At 36.5% G+C, this 11,280-nt stretch overlaps 1 protein-coding gene across 2 annotated transcripts in view; it reads left to right on the plus strand.

Annotated features, from left to right (window-relative positions):
* The window catches only part of LOC144970780 (bone morphogenetic protein 1-like), a 54,973-nt gene extending 50,362 nt beyond the window's left edge, over positions 1 to 4,611 (plus strand). For both annotated transcript variants that reach the window (XM_078910789.1, XM_078910790.1), the window contains exons 21-23: positions 680 to 857; positions 2,281 to 2,353; positions 3,236 to 4,611. In XM_078910789.1, the coding sequence (XP_078766915.1) occupies positions 680 to 857; positions 2,281 to 2,353; positions 3,236 to 3,394 (410 nt within the window). In that variant the 3' untranslated portion in view covers positions 3,395 to 4,611. The remainder of the gene's footprint in view (positions 1 to 679; positions 858 to 2,280; positions 2,354 to 3,235) is intronic.
* Positions 4,612 to 11,280: the final 6,669 nt, after the last annotated feature.

The raw sequence follows: 11,280 nt of genomic DNA on the forward strand, positions 1-11,280 counted from the left end.
TTAATGGAATGTTTCTATGGTGCTCTTATGGCAATGCTTTAACCACGCCTTTTGATATTACATATTTTAAAAAAAAATATTTTATTTTTGTTCCAATCTTTCCGAAAGTATAATTTTCATCAAATCTTCGAATTTATCTTTCCGAAATTTTACTTTTCATAAAAATCTTCGAAATTCGATAATAAAATGAAATATTTGTCAACACAATAATATAACAAAATATGTGTTTAAGTTCATCTAAACCTGTGTACAGTTTATCACATTGTGTGGAATTCCTTCGACCACCCCACCTTCACTTCTATCAGAACGAAAGCTAACACTTCTTTCATGTATAATAACCATCGCTACGAACATCATCACATCATCATCCTCTTTATCATTCATCATCATTATCATCATCATCATCATCATCATCATCATCATCATCATCATCGTCATCATCTTCATCATCATCATCACAAACATCGTCGTCGTCATCTTTATTGCCGTTACCATCACCGCCACCGCCACCTCTTTAAAATTAAAGGTCCATTTATTTTTCTCTTATCATTGCTGTTGTTATTGTTCATGTCATTAATTATAAATTACAAGAATCAATGTATAATCATGCAAGTATGTGTTTATTTATCACAATTTTTTTCAGCCATGAAATATCCCTATCATTCTACTATCATTACAGTGTGTGGCGGAGACCTCTTTGCGTCCAACAAGCTCCAGCTCTTTGTGTCTCATCCAGGCTACGGTGACCTCAGCTACAACAGCAACGCTAATTGCACTTGGAGAATCCACGCCAGAAGAGGTTACATTATCATGGTGGAGTTTGAGGAATTCCAAGTGGAGGACGAATCCGACTGCCGGTATAACATTGAAACCCATAATAGACTTGAAACTTTGTACAATCGTGTAACAAAAAACCCAACAAAACTTGAGCTTTTAAACCTAATATAAACTAAACGTGCTCAAAGCGCTTAACAAGGGATTCAAAGCCAACACCAACACTTAACATGTAGGACGCGACGTGACGCATGTTAGGCGAAATTATAATTTTATTTCGACAGAGACAGTGCTGTTAACGGTCAGATACTCATCTTACACCTGAGTATTACGCCTTTTCCAAGGACTAAACTATGTGTCGCTCAGAGCGGGACTCAAACCGATGACCTTCCAAAAGTGAGTGTCATACCTCTGGAAATCACCATTCTCACCGTATTTCTCAATCCTTCATTAATTCCCCTAGCAGGCCATAATAAGGTGTCAAATTTCCATTTCATACGGTACTAGTCGCCTCCTTGTTGTTCACAATGTACAAGCACAATCTAAATATTAATAAATTGTGCGGTTATGTAATTTTGTAATATGACACTAGCCTTCTGATCGGAAAGTCCAGGGTTCGAGTCCCGTTCTGAACGGCGAATATAGTTGAGTTCTTGGAAACGTCTTTTTTCTCACATTCTCTCACCGTACTCAGGTGTAAAACGAGTACCTAGCCGTTAACAGCGTAGTCTCCGTCCGAAAAAAAATGCAATATCGCCTAAGAGGCGTCGTCATGTCTCGTCCAACATGTTAAGTGCTGCTGTTGGCTAGGGAACCCTTGTTAAGCGCTTTGAGCACGTTGAGTGGATATTGTGCTATACATAAAAAAGATCGTTATCTTACACCAGTCGGCTCTCTAATTTGTCACTTTATTAGTGCCTAAAGTAAGGTACACACATACACACATGAGATTAGTGGGGTAATGCGAGTAAAGTGCCTTACCAAAGACACACCACCAGGACCATAGTTTTGTCACCTACTGTTCATTATCGTGATCAAGTCCAGCATCCTCCTCCTCCTCCTCCTCCTTATCATCATCATCATCATCATCATCAACAATATAATCATTATCTCCATCTCCATTTGGGATCTAAAAAATGTGCAGATAAGCTTCTTTTAACTCCTCCCATTTTTGTAACGTGGCCTTTGCGATCATTTACTTAAAATACGAATGTACCTTTTGACTTGTACACATAAAAGGCGAATTTTAAAAAATGTTGTCACAATGACTTCCCTCGTGCTATGATTAGCTCATCTAGTGACATTACGGTATTTGATGCAGAATATAGGTATTGTTTTATTTTTGTAAATCATAATATTTTCCAAGTATTTTAGTATGGGTCAAGACAACCACATTGTTAGGATAAAGATTTCTTTGCATGAGAATCGAGTTATCTACCAATTAGTTAGTGACACCCCACCATTATTCTGATTATATACGATATATTTTTTTCCATTTTCCAACAGTTACGATGCAGTTGAAATCTTCGACGGCAAGAGGGATACACATGAAAGAATGGGTCTTTATTGTGGAAGAAGAGTAAGTCCCAAAAAAGTTTATTTTAGATGACAACACAAGTCTTTACTTTTTCCGTTTTACTAGTAGTAGTAGTATCGTTCGGCTACACTTCTATGTTCAAGGTATCAATCCAGGTTTGGAAGTCATCATCACATTTGTTGATGGTTTCAAATCCCCCTTCAAGTTTTGTCTCTGGGCAATCTAGTACAAGGTGGTTTGTATCTTGTGGTGCTTGGTTGCACTTTGGGCATGTTGGTGATTCTTGGAGCCATTTGTGCATGTTGGCAGCTGTTCTTGTATGTTTTGACCGTAGTCTATTTGCAGCCTCCCAGTATTTTCTTGGTTGATCCTGTAGACCTGGGAGACTTTTATTGGGATCTTCAATTAGTTCCTCTCCTGTTGGTTTATTCCTTTTCCGTTTTACTCATTATGCATATAAAAATCTTAACAAGTGTGTGTGTGTGTGTGCGTGTGTGTGTGTGTGCGTGTGTGTGTGTGTGTGTGTGTGTGAAAGGTGTCAGACACAACAAGAGAGAAAAATACAAGAAAAAAAACCATACCAAAAATCAGTCTTGTATTTTTCGCTCTTGCTTTGTCTGGCACCTTTCACATACACTTGTTCAGATCTTTATCTTACACCGGTGCCTGCTCTTTAATTTCTTATTATTCAGAATATCGGTTTAAAAATCTGAAGTCTCTCAGATCCGGAGACCAATGTGTAATTATCTTTACAAAACGGTACGCGTTGTAATACATTGTCCTAGTGTATAACTAAAGAGTGATTTCAAAATCATATAACGTTTAATATTGATTTATAAACTGAATGATACATCAAATAATAAACTGAAAGAATAGGAGTCTGCCATCACTCAGTTAATTTGTCTTGTTTTTTGTTTTTTTCAGGAACCAGGAATCATAACTTCTTCTACTGAGGATCTCTTGGTTCGTTTCCGGTCGGATTATTCCATTGCTCTGAAAGGGTTCAAAGCTTCCTACAAATCACTGAAAAAAGCAGTTATACCTCAAGGTATAAAAGCGAAGAAATCTCAAAACAAGACCTGATCTGAATACCCTATGGGATTTCAAAACAACTTATTTTCTACATTAGAATTAACGTAATGTAAAGTCAAGAAACGACTTAGCGTAATAATAAAATGGCGATTACATGTTTTACCTCTTCATGGAAAGTATTGTTCTAAAAATCTTCCTTTTAAGAAAGACTTGATGCTCAAGGTAATTGTATACATGTGTTATTTTTGGTTTTGAAATACATATTTATACATCTTATTTCGATGATCAAACAATCGTATAATTCAAAAGATAATCGATTAATTCAACTAGATCAATTCAACAATGTTTTACATTTTAGAATTAGGGGTATGTTTTACTTGAACTCTATGCGGGTTCATGGTGGTCAAGTATAAGTGTCCTTCAATTTTCTTTTTTTAAATTTGGTTTAGGACACATTGGCACAAGATCCATTCTAGTCTGTCAGTTTGTTTGATTTTTTTGGTTGTTTGTTTTTGTTGTTTTCTTTTATCTTTATCTTTTGTGATGTTTTTTTTTCTTTGTAAAAAGTGCAATATGCCTACTTGAAGAATTTGAGTTAGTACTGCTAAATCGTATATTATTATCCCATCTATGGATTATCAAAATTTGTTTTAGAGTTTGTAGGCTACGGATCATATTCATATGGTATGAAATTTAAAAATATAATCAACAAAGAATAGAGTCATGATGAATACAATGTCTCTTATCTTATATATTAGTAATTAGAGGGCAGACTGATTTGATAATTTAACACATTTCTTACATGCGATGTGCTCACTGTCACGAAATGCAGATCAGTTACAATAGAAGTGTACGAGTCAACGAATTGTGGCATATCAGGGCATATTTCGACGGAATGTGGTGAAGGGGGGTTAACTCTTATAAAACGTGGTGGAAATATAATAACTTTCAACGAACATGAAAAGGAAGGATTGACTTTTACCAGAGCAAGATTCGAGGGGATTTATACGACTATTTAATTGACAAAATGTGGTGTATATACTTAATTTATCTCTGACAACATAAAGAGGACAATATTCTGATTCTTTCTTCTGGGTTCAATTAACTCGAAAATAAAATATTATCTTGCTTAACATATTTTGTAAAACAATAAAATTGATGATTATCATTATTATGGATAGTGATTTTCAAAATGTAAATAATGTATAATAATGTTGCATTGAGTTCGACAGAAAATTTAATAAATTTTTGCCGTAGTCGCAACAAAAGCTTCTTTATTTATTTTTAATAACCACAATAACAAATAATAATTATTAAGGAAGGTCATGTTTATAGTTATACGTATATATATATATATATATATATATATATTATATATATATATATATATATATATATGTTATACGTATATATATATATATATATATATATATATATATATATATATATATATATATATATATATATATATATATTATATATATATATATATATATATATATATATATATATATATATATACTATGCTTGACTGAAAAGTCTTGACGCCTATTAAACTATTAAATATATACGATTGTATTGAACTCATCAGTAGATACTATACATCAAAATGTGCATAATACATTCTTCTATTGGGTCACCAAATTTTGTTTAGCTGATATTTCTTGTTTTTAAGTTGTCTATTTTGAAAGGACCCATATTCTAACATGTTAGTCGAAGAAATCAAAGAAAAAATAAATGCAATTAACAGCGGTCTGTGACTGAGTTCCTTACTACCGAGAGATGTGAACCCGTAAACGTTCATAAACGACTGAAACGTGTGTATTTATGGTGACGCGTATGTTGGTTTCCGAACAGTTCTCTAACTATACTTTTGACTGTTTCCCTCCCAGCCAGGGCCAGGACAAAACCAAGTAATCTTATCCGAAGACAAACACAAAGGCAGAAAACATGCTGGAAAACAGATATTATATGGGGATACAAGACACAGTAAAAGTCTCCCTACGCTATTGGAGGTCAGAAAACCCCATCCAGATATAAGGGAGGGGAAAATAGAACTTAGTAGTAGTCAAACAAGTGGCAGAGTGGTCCATCAGTTCTGTCCTGTCATCTCCAGTCCTGATATTGTTTTCATGAGTTTGTTTTGTTTTTAAGGGTTTTACGACGCTCGCAACACATTAACGTAATATCAGCGCCAGTAAAAAGGAAGACATTGGGTTAGTAAACAGTTCTAGAATTACAATTAGAGCACCCAATAAGGTAAGACAAAAGGGAATTTGTTCAAAAAAAATTAAGTACCTCCCTGCCCACAATGGGAGGTCAGGAACCCCGCCCAGCCAGTCCTGATAGTCACTGGAAAGGTCATATGGAAATGGAAAAGTTTATCATCAATAAGGAGCAATAGTGTGATGTCATAACATTGGTTCCAATCTACTTTAGGAAGTGTGAACCTAGTCCACCGGAGGACTAGATACATACATTGTGCAACTGATCTTCTGATATCAGAATGATGGCATCATATATTCTAACCTAAATAAATTCTGGTCGTCAAAAACAATTATCCATTCTCGCTCTTTTACCCTCCCTAAATCATACTAATCCGCCTATATACCCTGCAACTAAAAATGTTATGCCACCTTATGATTCTATACGTAATTTATTCATTGTCCGGAGGACTGATTACATGCGTCCATTGAGCTTTGAACTGGAAAAGAGGAAGATGTGAATACGTAATATGAGTGGGACAGGGTCCCAGGAGCTCAACATAATTGGTCGAAAACTCTACGCACGAGGTAGGAGACCAAAGTTGAAATGAAAACCTTTTCCCTTTTTTTTTGGTCATTTTAATCTCACCCAACTATCCAGTCAGGAGTAATTGAGTAGCTAGGTCTATATTAGCTCGAGCTAAAAGGACCCGGAAGCAGTTAATAATATCTAGAAGCACAGGATCCCACTAAGAGGAATACACTCAAATGTTGACAAACCATTATTCAAAGCAAAAACAAACAAAATGTGTAACAGTACGTAACATACATCATTTCCCATTACCATAGCTATCCATTTCTCTACCAGCCGAGGACTCGGACCAGGGCCAGGACAAAACTTAGTAATCTCATTCCAAGACAAGTGGGAAAACAAATATATGGGGATAGAAGACACAGCAAGTGACCTCCCTGCCCACAATTGGAGGTCAAGAAACCCAACTGAATACCCCATTATTGATGTCTGCTTAATAATATTGATACTACAATAAACCTACATGGCCCTTATGGTTTACAAAATCTCTGTTTCACAAAAAGAAATGATTAAAACACAAAGTATTGACAAGTTTCTGGATATTAATTGTTTATTTTCACCAACTTGTTTTTCACTCTAAAGTTACCAAATAACATATCACCTGATTAAAGTGATGCAAAGAATTGAGGAATCTCATTCGTTCCGAGTCAATAGTCAACTGTAATATACAATATAGTTTATATTTTTTTTAAATTGAGCTTTTATATAACGCAATATCCACTAAATATGCTCAAAGCGCTTTACAAATGGGTCGCTGACCAACAGCAACATCCAACATGTAGAACAAGACATGCTAGGTAATATTACAATTTTTTGGGACAGAGGCAATGCTGTTAACGGCCAGGTACTCATTATACACCTGAGTACGGTAAGAGAATTTGAATAAAGAGCCTTCACCAAGGACTCAATTATGCGCCGAGCGAGGCTCAAAAACAGGACCTCCTGATCCGAAAGAGAGTGTCATACCACAAGACCACATAATAGTTTACAGTAAAAAACAACAATGAATATAACAGCATAAATGTCTCTGTCATCCATCTGGTTGTTAAGTAATGTTTTTATGTTTGTATTGTTTTAGTTCAACTGTTCGCTGAAGAAGGGTTTTGAGCCCGAAACACTCATTGTTTGGTGTTTTTTTTGTTTTTTTTTGTTTAATGTTTTTTTAAACTGTTATATTCATTTTTGTTTATTAATTTTTACAGTCCATACTTTCTAACAGCTTAGTATCACTTTAATATAGTTCACAAAGCGTTACAAGACTAATACAGATATAAGTAGGTACCCCACAAAGACCAAATGCAAAAAAGCCTTTCACACCCACAGAATTTCTTTTAAATTACAATCATTCTATAAGGTTTTTTATTGCAAACCTCACTCTTTCATACGAAAGTTCCAAACCTCTTGGTCACAGAGATTCTTAGTTGAAATTAAAATCACTAGCCCGCCTGGAGGAAAAAAGTTCAGACATTTAACAGATTTTCTAAAGAAATTGACATTTATAACAACATTCCATTTCTGCATTTTAAATAACTATAGAAGGGAATAGAAGCTTCCTTTTAAATCTAAATTAAGCTCATATTTCTTGTATTATTGTTATTTATTTCTTCGGGTTTTAAGCAGCAAAATTTGTATTATTTCTACATTTCAAAAAACGAAATAGAATTGGCCTTCAAATCAAATCCTTGAAAAAAAAAATTAGAGAAAGTTGCGTTTTTAAAGCGTTCTGATGTCTCCATTAGTAGAATATAATGTTTATAGGGTTGTGCGTCCAATTCTGGCGAGCTTCTATCAAAAGTTGGGGTAATCATATCATAAATATATTAAAACATACAACTATGTAGGCGAAAGGCTGATATAAAGGAGATGGAGTATGTGTGTGTGTGTGTTATACGGTACCAATGAGACTAGTGCCGCGCTGAGGACCGGACCGAGGACCGGTCCCACGGTCTTTTAGCTGTGAACCGTGGTCCGGTCTCAAAGAGGAAGACCGCCGGCGGTCCTCACTTCTTATCACCTTTCAACGGTCTGGCGCCATACTACTTCCCCAGCGATTCGTTGCCTCGGTCCTTTGCCTATCTTCCACCAATCACCACCCATCCCACTTAATTAATCGCACCCACCCCCCTTTGCCATACACTAAACGACACAGACGACCATAGAGGCAGACGACCACCTCCCTCCACTCCGCAAACCGCCCTTTCGTGTGTGAGATGGGGGGAACAGGAGGCGCACGCCTTGGACGATTCCATTATACGGGGTAAATTTCAAAATTTACTACACCATAATGATCGCAATGACAATGATCTATGATGAAGGCATGACCCCTCTTCTCTAATGGGTTATTGTTTGAAATGTATGTGACTACTAAAGATGTGTGTGTGTGTGTGTGTGTGTGTGTGTGTGTGTGTCTCAAACCTAGCAAGTTGCAAGTCTGATTTTTTGTTTTCTTTTGTCCATCTCTTGTCGCCACTCCTTTCTATCGCATTGTTGTCATTTAAAATAATACAATAATATTAAAATTTCGTTTGGTGTTTTAACTAATCAAATAATATGAGTTTCATTAGTTTCTTCCTTCCAAAAAAACCAGTTATAACGTCTGTATTTTTAAAAGGTCCAATAGAATATTTGGGGACCCCGATAGCTCAGTTGATAGAGCACTCTCTTTATACGCAAAGGGCCAGAGATCGATCCCGGGTGCAGTCGAGTTTTTTTCTGAATCCCTGTCTACTCAGCAGTGAATGGGTAGCTGGGTTTGTTAGATCTGGCGAAAAGTCACCATCGACCCCACTTATTACTTATTACTTATTACCGCATCCACCCCCTCTTATTATAACTTCACGTCTCTCTCTTACTCTTCAATGCTCGCTGCCCTCTCATGTGTGTGTGTGTTGGGGGGTAGGAGTTGCGTGTGTGTATAAACGCCACGAACAACTCGATCAACGCCTTGGGTGATTCCATTATCTCCGTTAATGGGGATAAATTTCAAATTTTATTCACGCTAAATTATCGAAGTAACAATGAAGTACTGTGATCAAATAAAGAAGGCATCACCCCTCTTCTCTAATTAGGTTACAATTTGAAATGAGTGTGACTACTCCGTGTGTTTTACTCCTGTAGACCACGGTTTTCATCGTGTAGCGGTCTTTAACGGTTCAAGAATGAACGGTCCCATGGTCCCAAAGGTCAAAACGGTCTCTCAGGAATGTTCAATGTCGAAAAGGACCGCCGGTCCTAGGACCGGTCCTTGCAGTTTTCATTTCCCAGGGACCGTAGGACCGTGGTCCTTAAGCTTGCCAAGGACCGCCCCGCACTAAATGAGACTAAACAAGAGTGGGAACTTCAGTACTTTATCGAAGTTTTGCTTCTAGTGATCTCCCTTGGGTTCTACAGGTAGAGCTCCTTTTGTTTACATTGGTTTTATTAGTAAGAAGTGCTTTCTTCAACACAATAAAACGCAATCTTCTCAGCTTTTGTTCTCTTCCAAGAAAGTTAAAAACATGAGTTCTCATGATTTTTGCTCTGCAATCAATTGCACAAATGCCCGGAGCAAACCCGAGTGCAAAGGACTGTCATTTTTTCGATTTCCGTTCAATGAAGAAGGAAGGTATGTGAACTGTGTTTTTAGTGTAGTAGTGGTTGTGGTGTAACCAGTCATCCCATTCATCTCTCTCTCTCTCTCTCTCTCTCTCTCTCTCTCACACACACACATACACACACACACTCCATCTCACTCTCCCTCTCTCTCTTTCTTTCTCTCTCTCTCTCTCTCTCTCTCTCAATATCTCTGCTATGTATATGTGTGCGTGTCAATTAACACACTGGTGTGTATGAGTATGATCATGTATGTTTTGTTTTCTCTCCATTATTTTCTCCTCTATCTATATCATATCTAATCTGTCAATCATTATTATCTATCTCTACCTATAATCACTATCTACGAGTACGAGATAAGCTGCAGCTGTGAGTTAGAACAGTTTTGTGTTATTCTGGTAAACTAATTTATGCCAGTCTTGGATGGTGTACTGACATTGCTGCGACATCTATTATTTCTACAGATGTCGAAAATGGATCCAAAATAGTCGAAGAGAAGACTTAATCGGCATCTCAATGGAAAATGTAGCAAAGGCCAGATTCCTGCTTTGTGCAGACCATTTTGAACCTCAACAGTTCAATGTGCCCGATCAGAGGAAGAGACTGGTATATAATGCTGTACCAACAATTTTTAATTTGCCCAAAAATAATCAACTACGGCCTTTAACTCTAAAAAGAAAGTTGCCGTCAAGATTTGATCTGCCTGGGAAAAAAATGTGTACGGATCAACCCAGCACCAGTCATAGCGAAGCATCTGATTCTGTTTCAGATATAGAGCCAAAGTTAAGACAGCAGCTGAAGGCAGTGCAGAACAAGCTGTATAAAACAAAGCAAAAATTGACAACAATAAATGATGATAAAAAAAATAGTGTAAACAGAGAAAATGCACTTAAGTTTTTAGAACAAAACCTATCCACTGAAACTTTTGAGTTTGTGAAAACACAACTAAAAATGCAAACAATAAACAAGAATGGGCGGCGTTGGAGTCATAAGGATAAATCCATAGCACTATCATTGTTTCACTCCAGCAAGAAGTGTTATAATTTATTACAAAAACTTTTTGTTCTGCCTTCTGTTTGGACTCTTAAAAATTCAGTCAGAGCCCTAAATATTTATCCTGGTTTTTCTCATGGCATGATTGATTGTCTTGCTGAAAAAGTCAAGAGTCTCTCCTCTAATTCTACCCGTTGTTCTCTTGTATTTGATGAGATGTGTATTAAAGAATTTGTGTCTTATAATGCTGAAAGAGATGAGGTGGAAGGATTGGAGGATTTTGGTTCTCGGGGGAAATCAAGATGTGTTGCTAACCATGCAACTGTTTTCATGGCCAGAGGTATTGTTTCAAATTGGAAACAACCTATAGGATATTTTCTTTCTTCTGGTCCTATCAAGAGCTCTATTCTTTTATCTTCATTACGGCTGTGTCTGTCCAGGTTGATTGATGTTGGATTAGATGTTAAATGTGTTGTTGCTGATCAAGGATCTAACAATCGGAAAGTATTCACTGATCTCGGTGTCTCAGAGACATGTCCATATTTTATTCATGATGA

Source organism: Berghia stephanieae, chromosome 4, assembly GCF_034508935.2.
Source record: "Berghia stephanieae isolate SIO BIC M18660-M18661 chromosome 4, UCSD_Bste_1.3, whole genome shotgun sequence".
Lineage (NCBI taxonomy): Eukaryota > Metazoa > Mollusca > Gastropoda > Nudibranchia > Aeolidiidae > Berghia > Berghia stephanieae.